This window comes from Diadema antillarum, unplaced genomic scaffold, assembly GCF_040938485.1.
Source record: "Diadema antillarum isolate AM-2024a unplaced genomic scaffold, OU_Dant_1.0 scf00000103, whole genome shotgun sequence".
Taxonomy (NCBI): Eukaryota; Metazoa; Echinodermata; class Echinoidea; order Diadematoida; family Diadematidae; genus Diadema; species Diadema antillarum.
Window position 1 is genome coordinate 3987172 of NW_027270992.1, and position 14950 is coordinate 4002121.

Genomic DNA, 14950 nt, shown 5'->3' on the forward strand with positions numbered 1-14950 from the left:
CATAATCGTCAGGCCTGGGTCACCAGGAGGAGGTTGGAGCTCCCCCCCCCCCCCCCCCCCCCCCGCCTCTCTGGCGTAAATCATAGTGAACACCTCCCCAACCCTCCAATTTCAGGGTCATGGACCGGTCTCCGCCACAGATAACGCTCAATAAAATCAATGATCCAGCCCCGGGATCCAGCACAAGTGAGAGAATAAAGTCCACCATCTCCGGACCACAAGTAGAAAAGACTTCATTGTTGATCAAGCCACGAATACGTTGTAGACCTGCGTCGATTGAGGTAGTATCGTCGCACGATCGGTCTCAGATTAATTCCAGGGTATATCTACTTTGATCTGCCGAGGAGTCGAAGAAATGGCGGAGAAATTTGCCGATATATACCGTGATAATTACAAGCAGTATATGAATTTAGAGCTGGAGAAACGACAAGCTTTCTACGATGACTGGGTCCAGAAAGGCGACTATGACAAGGTACCATCCTTCAACTTCATGTTCTCGGGGCAAGTCACCTATAGTCCGAATTTCGGACTAGTTGACTTGCCGAAAACACACCTTAATACACGCTCGCTGAAGACAGCAAAGAGGCTCCTGAATCATGATCACGATACGGGTGGCATGCGGTCAGACTAAACGGGCGGCGTATTTGCAAGCTCTCAACTCTTTGATTTTATTTCACGCATTGTCATTTAGCCATTTTGAATTTTTATTGTTTTAAGATAAGGAGAAAATGGCTATGGAGTCTGTTGGTATGCTATTAGATATTCCACATAGACTCTCTCTGCAACATTGACGCCCCTAGATACGTTTTGACGCCTTGGCACAGATATTCCATGTTTGTCCTTTATTCGGGGGAAGAAGAGATTCGCAAATTTTCTCGTTAACGCTCTGAGGTACGCAACGATGACAATTTCCACGTGTGAATAAATAATAATGATAAAAATGATGATAATAATAACAGTAAAAATAATAGTAATAGTAATGATGATAATGATAATGATAATAATAATAATGATGATGATGATAATAATAATAATATGATAATGATAATGATAATAATAATAATAATAATAAAATGGTTAATGAATAGGAGAGCATTACAGATTTAGAATGGAGAGAGTCGTAAGCCAATTGTTCTATTTATTCGTTTCTACACAATATACTAGTACTTTCACCAGCCTAGAGGATCTACTGCGTATTGGCAGTGCAAAAAAGAAAAAAAGTAGTCAGTGAAAGGGAAACAGTGAGGCAAGAAAAAGATGGAATAATTGCGGTGATGCTATGATGGTTGGTATCTGTGCTTCTTGTTTGGGATAGGAAGTCGTGGAGCAGGAATATTTCGGACCGAGACTCGTGGCGAAGAAGATGAACGAGGTACTGAGCAACAAAGATGCCAAAATACTAGACGTTGGTGCGGGTACTGGACTTGTCGGAGAAGAGGTAATCGTCCTCATGTATACATCGTCTCTAATAATGACAAGAATGCGTTTTGAGATTTGATTTCATTGTCATTGTATGCACGACGGTTTGTTTCTCTTACATCATCGCTCACATAATTATGTGAGTTATCATCTAAGAGTCATTCCTAATTTCCAGCTTCTAACGTGATTTATCTATTGGTTTGGTTCATATAACTTAATAGAAATTTTCTCTTGTGATGGATGAATAACAACAAAATAGCTTGAGATGATGTACGAAGAGTAAAGAGGTTCAGATGCGAGAAAGAGAACGAAAAGAAAGAAAGAAAGCGGAAAGTTTTATGTCCATGTAGCCGATCTGCGTACTGCCACATAGAACGTTAAAGGCTTTTCACGACATGAATGTAATTCTGTGACCTCACTGGATCCGTTTTGGTTTTTATCTATATTCATTTATTTATTAATTTTTTTTGTTGTTTTATTTTTTCACTTGTTTATGTTTTTGGTGTGTTTTTATAAGACGTGACGTGTATACCTGAGATGGAATTATGGTTGAAAAAAAAAACACAAAAGTTTTTGTAACGTAATAACATGGAGTGATATACGCAGGGTCGTTTCCGCAGTGTCGGCACGGTTTCACTTGCGTCATTTGATATTGGTCACTCTGTTAAAGGATATAGCGATACGATGTACCCATTTTTGTTCTTTTTCTTTTTATTTCATTACTAGCTGAGCCAATTGAGGACCAGTCGTGAGTTATTACTCATCTCGTCCACTTAATAATGTTAGAGCTGGGCAAGATTCAAAGCCAGATTAGCACTTTGATTATCGTTGACGACCAGTTTGCACACATATACGTCAATAACATTTGGAGAAGTGGGGTTTTATTTCTATAAGATTGCGTTGTATGTTATAATAGTCATGCATATAAGCAGATATGTATTATGTAATATTGTTTTGAATTCAGTTGTAAATCATGTGAGTTCTATGATATAAAGCAACCGTATCAGCCTTCTTCGGATTGTTATTTGATATTTGAACAGTTAAAGGAGACCTCCGGATGATTTTCAGATTTTTACATTTGAACAACTATAAATTAGTTACACTGAGGACAGAGTTTCAGAATTTGTGATAATTGGGATGAAGAATAAGAATATTTTCAAAATTTAAAACAAATTGCAATGAACAAGGATGATGACATGGCAGAGTCACCATAAGAATGCATGAGTTGGGGCTCAAGGAAGCAGAACAAAAGACGAAGGCATGCATAGATTATACACAGGTGAACTTGCAAGCAATCGGTATTGTAATGGAATTACACTGCGACATTTCTGAAATATGTGAACCTCCTATGTCATCATCCTTTTTCAGTGTAATTTGTTTAAGGTTTTTCACACTATTGTTTCTCTTTTCAAGAACCACAATAAATTCTACAAATCTGTATATGGAGTTGTCGATTTATGTACTACATGATGTGAAATTATGAAAATCGTCTGGAATGTCCCTTTAACCATCTAAAGGCGGGGGGGGGGGGTTAGAGTGTGAGATTGTGAATGCGCTCATAACGTTGTGCTTCTACACGTGACACTTAGCTCCTTATATCTTCACTTCACACTGTCTTGTCTGGAAGATAGTAACAAAGTCATTGCACGATTAACTTCCATGTAAAATCTTCTGCTTAATTGCCTGAATTCAACTTTTTCCGGGAGTCGAGGTGCCCTATTTCGAACGTAGATCTGATTAAATACACATGAAACAGTTTATGTTCGCTTTGAACATAAAAGCGGGCAATATTTCTTTAGAAAAGATCACCCACCCGGCACATGCACCAAAAAATCGCTGAATAAGGCTGCAGACAAGGTTATAACATGTGCATAAGTTGTATAATTAGCTATCATAATACAATTCAAGAAAAGAAATAAGGACCATACAGAACGTCAGACACCCACTCCTGCAAGACAATAATAAAAAAAAATGAACTCTTCATGAACATTTAAGTTGTTTACAAAGGAAACAACAATACAGCTGTAAGTTACGCAAGAACCAGAAGAAGAGTACAAATAACTATCTTATCTTATAGGAAACACATGCATGGCACAAAGGTTAATGAGGCTCTGCAATTGTGTTTGCCCGATACACCATGGTGCATTAAATTATTCAAAAAGTTATGCCAGACAGAACGAGCGCAACTAAAAGCTGTCTCCAGTTGACAACACAAGTAACAACATGAGATGATTTCAATTCTGCTATAATACACCGCAGCTAGTATTCAATTTGCTAACCGCTATATGTATGATCATTTTTCCCCTTTCTTGTCTTTCGTCACTTTTTTCATTGGTTCTTTGCCACTCAAGAAGGGAAAACGTACACCCAAAGCCCCGTCGGCAGAGCGTTTCACGCGGGGCCTGAAATACTCTGTGTCTTGCCCAGCGGCCAACCATGCTGGAAGGTCGAGATTGTATTGAGATTGTGAGTCGTGTTGTATACAGAAGTCTGCTTTTATATATTTTAAGGGTTTAAGAATGTTTATGCATTTATTCATTTATTTAAAAAAAACTATCGTGTTATACCGGTTCCTCCCAAACTGATTTCATTTTACTTTATTATTCACTGAAGGTATTCATATAAGAATAATCGAATACAAAACTACCGTATCGCCTTATGTTATGGAGATAGATAATATTAAGATAAATAGATGTGGATATATATATATATATATATACATATCGACAGATAGACAGATAGAAAGATAGAAATAGCACAAAGGTCAGAATGCAATACGACTCTTAGAGTAGAAAATTTTTTCATAATTATTGTGTTCTCAAAAAATTGCTAATATTGGTGACAACAACATACTTCTTTTCAAATCAGACAATGTAATGGTGTCTCCCTTTTCACCTGTGTTTAAAACTAAACGCGACTTCCTTTTGCTGAAACAGGAATAAAACTCTCTTTGTATCTCTCTATGTATCATTCCAATGCCATGTGATTTTTACAAGGTGGTGGGCGGGTAAAGGGATTGTATCGTTACTGAATTCTCCACCAAAAATATTATTTCATAATGGATATGATCATTGATGATTGTGAAGAAACCTATATACAGTAGTGTTGTAACGTGATGGCATCCCCAGTGTTCCGTATTTCGCATTTGTTGTTCCGAGCGATATTCTTGTTTCGTGAATTTGACATTCCGTAACCATCTTAATAATGATGTGTCCGTTGTAAATAAATCTTTAAAGGATTAGTCTAGCGGATATAGACCACATATAGGGTGAATCATGCACATTATGGTAAAAGCACCATACTTGGTACACATGTACATGATGCCAATACAAGTCATTTCTGATATGGAAGCCACTCTGATTCTGCCTGTGGCGGCCGTGGCGGCCATTTTTCAAAATGGCCGCCATGTGATATAGCAATGCTGTGTATTTTGGAAACTATAAGTCCGATTGTCGTGATTCTTGTACCAAAGTATAGGTTTTGAGGGTCAAGGATTCCAATAGAATAATTTTTGAAAGGATAAAACCATGGCAACCTACTTATTGGCGGCCATTTTGAAAAAATATGGCCACCATGCTAGATATAACATATCCTTAAAACGTATGGACAAAGGGTCATGACTCTGGTACCAACTTATATGTTTTGGGGGTCAAGGATTCTGATAAATTCAACTGTAAGTGAATATGAATCGTTTCATCCTACGTTTTGGCGGCCATTTTAATACATATGGCTGCCATACAACAGATAATGAATATTGTATATCTTCGAACTCAAAAGATATATAATCCCGATTCAAGTGTAAAAGTATAGTTTTTGGGTGAAGGTTTTCAATATAATGATGTTTTAGCAAAGTGAATAGGTTCATCACATCCTTTGTTTTGGCGGCCATTTAATAAATATGGCCTCCCTCCAGTTAAACGTGGCTGCCGCTCTACATTCTATTCATATATCTTTAAAACCAATGGATGCATCTTCATGATTCTGGAACAAAAATATGTTTTTGAGATTCATTTATTTAAATGGATACATCTTTTCGTGTATACAACCATCGCATCCTATGTTTTGGCTGCCATTTTAAAACATGGCCACCGCAATATATACTTTACTGTACGTCTTTGAAACTAATTGGGGTCAATGATTTTAAACAAGCATTTGTTGATGAATAGAACTAACACATTTCGTTTTCATGTCCATTTTGATAAATATGACTGATGCACTACATAGAGTATGCACACACACACACACACACACACATTATATACAGTGTGGCCTAGAATTAACGGAAACGCGAGTTTTCGCAAATATCTGCACATTTGCATTACTTTGATGCCAAAATGAATGACATAGAGTTGTAGAGAATTTATCTAGAAGAAGAATGACACCAAAATCCCTCGATTTGGTTGAGTAGTTTTCATTCTACAGATGTTTTTGTAAAGACGGGTCGAGCGTAAATTTCTTAGCTCAATTCAACAAATTTCAGCATCGAACAAAAGCCACTGCCTTGGGAGACTAACAAAGAATCGAGGCCGCACATCACAATGTGGAATGTTTGAATAGGATTATTGTCGAAAATAGACCTTCAATTGTTGAGTAGTCTCCGTTGCTGAGCTTTGATAAAATAAAGTAAGAAATTAATGATTAACAAAAACATGTCTAGAAAGAAAAGTACTCAACCAAATTGGACAATTTCGTTTTGGTTTTGAAAAAATATTCGTTTCCATTTTCTGAGGGGCCAACCTGTAGTGTATATATTATATATACACCCTCACTTGCCATATGTATTGTCCCATTGACAAGAATCGTTCACCTATTATTGGTAAATGAACCTCCTATGTTGTTGCGGCGTTTAGTTCTTTATTGTTCATTGATTGTTGTTGATTGACCATACCTCTATCACATTCACTATTCAAGTAGGTATTGAACATCACATAAGTACAATTGTTGCATACCTAGAATACTAAAGATAATTATGTTGAATATCAAAGGTAGAATAAAATGGTGAGAATGGAAAAGAAGACTTTCCCCCCAATTTTGGATGCATAGACAGGAGAGTACAATTAGTGTACTGTCATAGTTTCCAGCCACAAAGACATGATAATTGCAGTCTTATAAGACCTACTGATTTCTAAAGGTTTTTTTTCAGTTCTTGATCATTATTTCATAGTATGAACCTTGTCAAAACAGTTACACAACATTATAAGAAATCATATGAAGGAATCGAATTAGCTCTGACAATCCAAAACAATTATTGTTCCTGATCATCCATTGATGAGCGGTGATGAACGTGAATGCATATATAGATGCAGGTGCGCTTTAGAGAACTTCTTCAGTATTTCTACTGGTGCCGGTAAGTAAGATCGATTTACTGAATATTTTATTCTGCAGTTTTATCTTCCAATAATTATGAACCTAAAAATTTGTATTTCTTTGAGGTTTTCCTTAAATTCATAAATTAGCATAATTTTTCTTGTAAAGTGTAGTTTATATTTTGCTAGTAGACTCATGTGGAGCTGCAAATGACAATTAGATGTAAACCTATAAAGATGTATTGTATAATACCTATTATATTTGCCGGAGAGATGATGAACTACAACACCTAACCGCCTTAGGAGTTCCGCTCCGGATTTGGATAAGGTTTACTCCCTAGCCTTTGATTAACCAAAAAACTGCCCGCAAGGCAGCGGGAGACTCGTGGAGGGCGGGGACGTCTCTCTACCCGTACAGGACCAGAAGGACCTGCCCACTGCCACTATTTACTTTATCGTTTGATGTATGAGATTCAGTGTAGTTATAAGTATCAGAACAGCCTGGTCAATCATGGATTTTATAGACATACATGTAGTGTGTTTACATTTGATGTAAGTGACCCAAGAAGTTTTAGAAGTTTTCTCACACTTAGTGTCATGTTTCCAAAGAAAACAGATATACCATATTGGTTGGAAACTATGATTTTCATTCCATAGTCCAGGGACCAGAGAAAGCGAGAGTCTATATTTCTAGAAAATGTATAATCTTGATTAAAATGTACTTCAGACATGAAATTGTGAAGATCATGTTTTTCACATACACTGTACACACAGAAATCCTATAAAGGAAGTTGAGCATATTTTCCAAAATGCTTACAAAGTTAAATATGCCCAGATGTTCCACATTAGAATACTTAAAATGAGTGAACAAGTAATTGTTGACCCCTAAAACAAACGTTTACACCAGAATCAATCCACAATGGGCATCCCGCTTTCATAACACTCGTACGCTATTTATTAAATGGCCGTCAAAACAAAGGATGTGATGAACCTATTCACTTTGCTAAAACATCATTATATTGAAAACCTTCACCCCAAAACTATACTTTTACACTTGAATCATGATTATATATCTTTTGAGTTCGAAGATATGCAATATTCATTATCTGTTGTATGACAGCCATATTTATTAAAATGGCCGCCAAAACGTAGGATGAAACGATTCATATTCACTTACAGTTGAATTTATCAGAATCCTTGACCCCCAAAACATATAAGTTGGTACCAGAGTCATGACCCTTTGTCCATACGTTTTAAGGATATGTTATATCCAGCATGGTGGCCATATTTTTTTCAAAATGGCCGCCAATAAGTAGGTTGCCATGGTTTTATCCTCTCAAAAATTATTTTATTGGAATCCTTGACCCTCAAAACTTATAGTTTGGTACAAGAATCACGACAATCGGACTTATAGTTTCCAAAATACACAGCATTGCTATATCACATGGCGGCCATATTGAAAAATGGCAAAGGGAGAATCGCCACGGCATCCGTACCAAATGGTGGTGCATGAATGGACAGAGTGGCAGGTTTCTAACCATATACGAAATATGAGATTCAAATGACTGAGATTTGTATTGGCATCATGTAGTCCTCATGTGTAACCATAAAGTATCTTGGTGCATCCCTTTACCATTCTCCTTAAAGTGCAATCAATATGATGCTTCTTTCTATATCCGTCATGGACTTATACTGTGAATCATAAGGTATGGCAATAGCATAGTACTAGTTGAGGTGAGGAGTCAGCTTGTATACGTTTTGCGAGATATTTAGGAACCAGTCTACCAATGTCAAAGAGCAATATTCTATAAGAGGAATCAAAAGTGTATTTGATGAAAATCGGTTTGAAATGACTGAGATATCCAAACACAAGATAAAACAAAGAGATATTAACAAAAGTCGTGGCCTGTCAATTTTATTAGGATCGTGTGTTATTTTTTTTATATCTCAGCCATTTCAAGACCAATTTTCATCAAATAAACGTTGAATCCTTCTTGGAATTACATGCTCTTTCATATTTCATGAGAGGTTTCTCATTATATCACACAAAAAAATTATAAACCTGATGTTAGGTCTCGACTAAAGCTATACTATCCTTTTATGGCACGTAGCTTTTTCTATCGTTCAGTTAAAGTGTTACAAGATGATGTCTCAGCTAGAATATGAATAAAGATTATTTGAAGGATTTTCATTTTGTGTGTATAGAGGTGGAGCTGACCAGCTCGCAGAAAAAGTAAGAATGTTTTGAATGTTTTTTTTTTTCAGAAGTATTTAGTGATACAGTTATGTATACAGACCAAAAGGCATCAATAGAGGTCAACATACATTTTATCTTAAATGCAGGTATCTTTCAGTTGTTTTGAGTATAGAGTCTATACCTTATTTATTCAAGTCACAATACTGTGAAACCTGGCTGGCTTTAATGTATATGTCGACGCTCTCGTCGGGTTTAAAGCTATTTGATCGATAAACGAACAGAAGCTTGCTTATGATTGTCGAGTATTATAAAATCTTTGCTCTATATTTTCCATTTTACCGTTGATCTTGTTGGGGCTTACAACGTGTTCATTCTTTCTTATTTGATTACTCCCTATAACTTCCATTCGCTCTCCCTCCCTCTCTTTCTCCCCCTCTCTGTTTTCTCTGCTGGAGAGAACATAGTGTCCCACAGCGTTTTCACGAAATGTTCACTTATATGTGAAAACGCTCAAATTGTATCAGAACGTGTACACAATCCAATGTGAAAACGCTCGAATTTAACACTGTGTTCACAATTTGTTCGCTCTGTGTTTCACACTGCGAGACACTGTTCTTTCCAGTAGGGTTTCTATATAGGATTCTATCTTACCTATCGACTGAACCCTGACTTATCACTACACTTCTTTCTACTAAAGAGAAATAAATGGGACTTGACGTAATTATGATATATATGAAGAGTACTCGAAATGATAAAGCACATTATTATTTTTCGATTGTTCATTGTCCGATAACCTTTTCTTTCCATTCTCTAGAGAGCTACCATGGCGCTCTGTCAAATATTGACTGGGCGCATAGATTGTGACTGTGATGACGGTCATGGACGTCATGATATATCATATGGTACTATCATCATGTCAATAGCATGTACTGGTGATCATTTCAACACACCATATTCCCTTTTTGCCATCAAACAGTCATCATTCACTTACATGAATTACCTCTCGCCCTAATTCTTTTTCCTAAAGTCTCAAAGGTTATGTAGGTTTTCGGTTTTTGGAAATTGAATTCAACTACAAAGTATAAACTTCAAAGTAACACACCATATTCCCTTTTTGCCATCAAACAGTTATTATTATAGATGTACTTACATAAATTAACCTCACTCCCTAATCTTTTTTCCTAAAGTCTAAAAAGGCTATGGTAAGATTTGTTTTTGGGAAATCGAATTCAACTACAAAGTATAAACTACAGGGTATAAGGGTATTAGATTCGTGATCGCGGGTATTAAAGGGACGGGACAAAGAGTGTATCTGTCGAGGAATGAATTGCAAACCCATCTTATATCACTCCTATGAGCAAGAGGAGCTTGAATTGACATTTTGCCTAAGTCATTGTTTATAAGCTGGATAGTTAATCATTTGTCATTCATATAAAAATAGTGGATGTATTGTCTGTAATGTCATAATCACCACATTTGACCTGCCTGATTATGAGTTAGGGGGATGGGGTGGGGTGATAAGGTGTTAGAGATATCCCTCGAATGATATGAGAATGTGATTACCCTGGCAGATCATTTTGAACCTTTATGACTACTATAACAGAAGATATAATTTTCGTCCTTACAGTCAGTAAACGTTGTCTCAATGGTCTGATTGCCAGCATTTGTGTCATATTGGACAGCTCATTGAATATGGATGGGAACAAGAAATCATTGCAAGCCCTCCCCCAACTATACAAGATGTAAAAATAAACATAACGAGACGATTAGTAAAAATCATTTTATAAAATAACTCGAACCCCATCCGCAGGCGTTTAAAGACTATCGTTTCTTCATTTTTTGTTACTTTTTTGTATAAACATGTTTTATCATAATCACAAGGATTTCTTTTTCTTAATCTAAGTTAAGGTTTGTTTGCTATGCAAAAGAGAAACGAGTAAGGATTATTCATAATTTATGAGTAATAAAATTATATTTACTTCAAATTTGGATATATTTATTGTATCGATTTCTCTCTACATTATAAATCAACTGAAATTCATTACGCAACTACTAGGTACATTAAGAGAGCAAAGATAGAATGAAAATTTAATCTCATTACAACTTAACTTGACTAATTCAATTATAATTTCTGACTCGACAGCTTGTCAATAAATATGGCTTCAAGAACCTTACGGGAGTAGACGCGTCGGGGCCTAGCCTTGATGTGGCTCGGTCCAAGGGCGTCTACAAGGAACTCCTCGAGTCTTTCGTTGGTCCACAGCCCCTTCCTCTTGAGGACAGTGAGTATCGAAACATTTCTTGGTTTCATTATTTTTATACATATCAAAAATATGTCGATATTTTATAGTAAGTACAGGTATCATATAAAGTGTATAACCCTTGTGTCACTGTGTCTGTCAATATAGCATATAATTAGTATGCTCTATTTACATACACAGTTACACAAGGATTGAAGTTTACACCAATGGACATCGCTGTACATCAATGCCTATGCATTTTTAATAAGCTTTCACGCCTCCTTCTTCAGGTTGGCTATTACAGCATGGGGCAGCACCGCAGGGCTTGCGTGCATGCATATTGAAAATAGTAAATAATTATATATACATATATATATATATATATATATATATATATATATATAAAGTATCCAAATTAAAACCCCATTCCCGCTCTGTTTAAGAGTGTGCATGAATTCTATGCTGCCTCTCTCTCTCTCTCTCTCTCTATATATATATATATATGTATATATATATATATATATATATATATATATATGTGTGTGTGTGTGTGTGTGTGTGTGTGTGTGTTTGTGCGTGTGTTATATAAAAGTAAGGCGAGTATTCATAACAAGATTTGTGATTGGTCGAATTATAGTATCATGTAACATTCACAGGTTTCGTTATAATATAACGAAACCTGTGAATGTTACATGATACTATAATTCATTTATATATCACTTTCCATTCTTGATGTCAGAGTTGCTCTGTGATATCACAATGATTGTTAAAAAATGCTACATAACACAGAGTGACGGGTACAAAGGTGCAATGCGCCCAATTTCAGAATTGCTTTGTGACATCATTTTGCAAATAGTACTTTATGGAGTGTCAACTTTCTGGTATAGCTGAAAATAACTATTATCACGTGAAGCTCTTTCAATCTATCAAGTTTCTAGAGGATAGGATACATTTTTGATCCAAAATATAATAAGTTATATGAAACAGAGTTGTAAATATACTATGTTTGTAAATATACTATATCTACTATAACAAATGGTACGTGCTCTGTTATACACTATAATTCTAGCTAGTATCACTCCAAATGCACGGGACACCATCGTGCAATTCCATTTCAACTCGACCTTCGGCCTCTGTGCCAGGTAAAGATTTTGAGATAAAAGACCGAACCCTTGTGAGATCCAGTTCAATCAGTAAAATGTTCTTCGGTCTCGGGCAACTCGGTTCGCTAAACAATAATGTCCCTTTGCATTTGAATCAGATTATGTTTGCTTATAATATGTATATATGTTTGCATGTATGAGTGCGTATGCATTATATCTTATAACTATAATAAAGTGGCGTATTGAACGATTATTATGTGTAAAGGCTTCTTACGCTCTCACTGATCGTGGTAATTGCCCTAACCCCTGTATGATGTTAGTCAAAAAGTATTGTAATGGCATCAACGTATGTTCACAAACATATCTACACACAAACACACAGATATTAATATCATCTTGTGTAAGTCAGTGTGTGAGTGCATATATCTTTCCTTTTCGATCAGGTCTGATGTATATCTTGTCATTTCTTGTCATCTTTATTTTCAATCGCATAGTGATACAGTGCTAATGGTTTCTTCACTAAAAGGTCATTTCGTCATCGTGACGATAATAATTGTTCAATTAATGGCTCTATAACGATTATCTTGCAGATTCTTTTGATGCCGCCATCTCTTGCGGAACATTCCTTCCGGGTCACTGTGATGGGAATGGTCTGAAAGACGTCGTGAGACTGGTGAAGCCAGGCATGTATAACATGATTCAGAATTACAGATTTCATTTCATTTAATCAATTTCCCTGTGCAGTTGCAATATTTAATTTGAATACACATAATTACACTTAGATTTACGTTTACACCCACATGATAATTTTCTTGGGTAGGCAAAATCTGGGTTTGGGAATCAAAAGTCTCTCTCTCTCTCTCTCCCCCTCTCTCTCTCTCTCTTGGTAAACCTCGCATTAGAAATACCTTTTATGGTAATCACAATTCAGTGGTTTCGGTTTGAACATATTTTTGGTAAAACTCAGTAAGCTGTCGCTAGTTTGTCCTTATCTATTTTTTCTAATTATGCTAAAATTAATTGATTTCAGCCTTTGAAAGTGAAAATCATCATATCTTTATGAATAAGGTGAGAAAAGTCCACTTGCATAGACTTTGTACCCAAAATCACATTTTTAGCCATTTTCGGTCTGACAGGCATGTATAACAGGTCGTGCAGCATCGTAACGGTATGCCCGAAAATGGTGCCAAAAGATGTGCGAGACTTGAAAGTAAAAAGTCAGCGAACACCGTGGTCAAAAAAAAAGAAAAGAATAGTCGTGGAAAATGTCGAGGGGGGGGGGGGCTCCCCCCCCCCCCCGACTGTTTGATGTGCTGAGTATAAGCAGTCGTGAAAAATATACTGATAGCACTTACAGGGGAAAAGGAAAGGAAAGGAAAAATAAAAAACCCAGTTTGCTGTCATGAATTCATCTGATTTGATCTGATTTGATATCAAATCAAATTGATTTCATAGTAATAATGCAGAACTACAATCCAACTATCTATATTAACTGCTATTACTTCGATAAAATTTCTTCATCCTTTGCATTGGTATGAGAATATCACAATGATTCTCATCCTCCAATTTTCCGAAAAAAAAAAGTGAAACGCCTGATTCAGTAATATTGAATCATTTTGACGATAGATTCATTACATCAAAATGTCAGGTCCCGTTTCTAAATTTCCTTATCTATTCCTTGTATGCTGATGATATTGTGTTGCAAATTATGGTGTATTCTCAATGCAATGATAGTCTGACTGATTCTTCAACTAAATTCTACTTTGCAGGTGGTTTGATCCTGATTGCAATGAGACGGGTTCTCTTGGACGAAGTGGTGGAAGGGTTCTATTTCAAGGAAGCTGTCGAAAGTCTTGTGACGAGCAAAACATGCTCACAGGACGTGGACTACGTTTCCGGGTATGCACAGGGACACGATGGGGCCATATTGATATTAACAGTATTGTAAATAAGATTATGTAGCCATTTAAAGTTGACGCACAAGGTCTTTAATTACAGTGTTAGGTTTTAAATCTCTATAACTTCTGAATGGATCGTTATGGCGGACTCTCTGTTGTTCTTTCAATGCAAGAACTTGGGCAGTACATACTCATATAACAGATAATGACTGCTTTTGTATGGGGGAATATTCATATAACCTCAGAAGACTTTGAAGTGCAACGTCAAATTCCCTCGACTTTTGTCAATAACCCCCCCCCCCCCTAAGTAGCTTTACATTCCATTCGGATTGGTCGTTCTGTATGTTCCTCGCATGTTCTTTACAATGTACTCAGAGCTCTCAGAATTCAAGTTAAGACTCCCGACTCCCAATCGGAGGACCCGAGTTCGATTTCCGCCCAGTGCTTATGTCCTTGGACAAGATGTTTTACCCACTATGTCACTGTCGAATAAGGTGTATGAATCCTGTAAATGGGTACCTGGCAACGCTCGGGTATTAATAATGGCAGGACCCTCTGGTAAAGCGGGGGCAACACTGAAGATGTTACCCTAGATAGATAATACCTTATTATTGGGCCTATTCATTTCATGTTATGAATACGGATGTAAGGATTTTTTTCCGATACAGAGAGAATGAAGACATAATATTATGTCCGAACAAACTCCAAGATAAGAAGTGTATTTTTCACTGTCTCTTCTTCTGTATACTTATTATATACCTCTGCTATGTCGCAAGTGGGCGGTGAG

The 14950-nt window shown here is 36.5% G+C and overlaps 1 protein-coding gene across 1 annotated transcript; it reads left to right on the plus strand.

Moving 5' to 3' along the window:
• The first annotated feature begins 355 nt into the window (after nt 1-355).
• On the plus strand, nt 356-14213 carry LOC139719025 (methyltransferase-like protein 27). The gene is made up of 5 exons (XM_071630467.1): nt 356-472; nt 1316-1438; nt 11066-11204; nt 12856-12948; nt 14035-14213. The coding sequence occupies exons 1-5, from the start codon at nt 356-358 to the stop codon at nt 14211-14213; spliced, it is 651 nt and encodes a 216-aa protein (XP_071486568.1).
• Nucleotides 14214-14950: the final 737 nt, after the last annotated feature.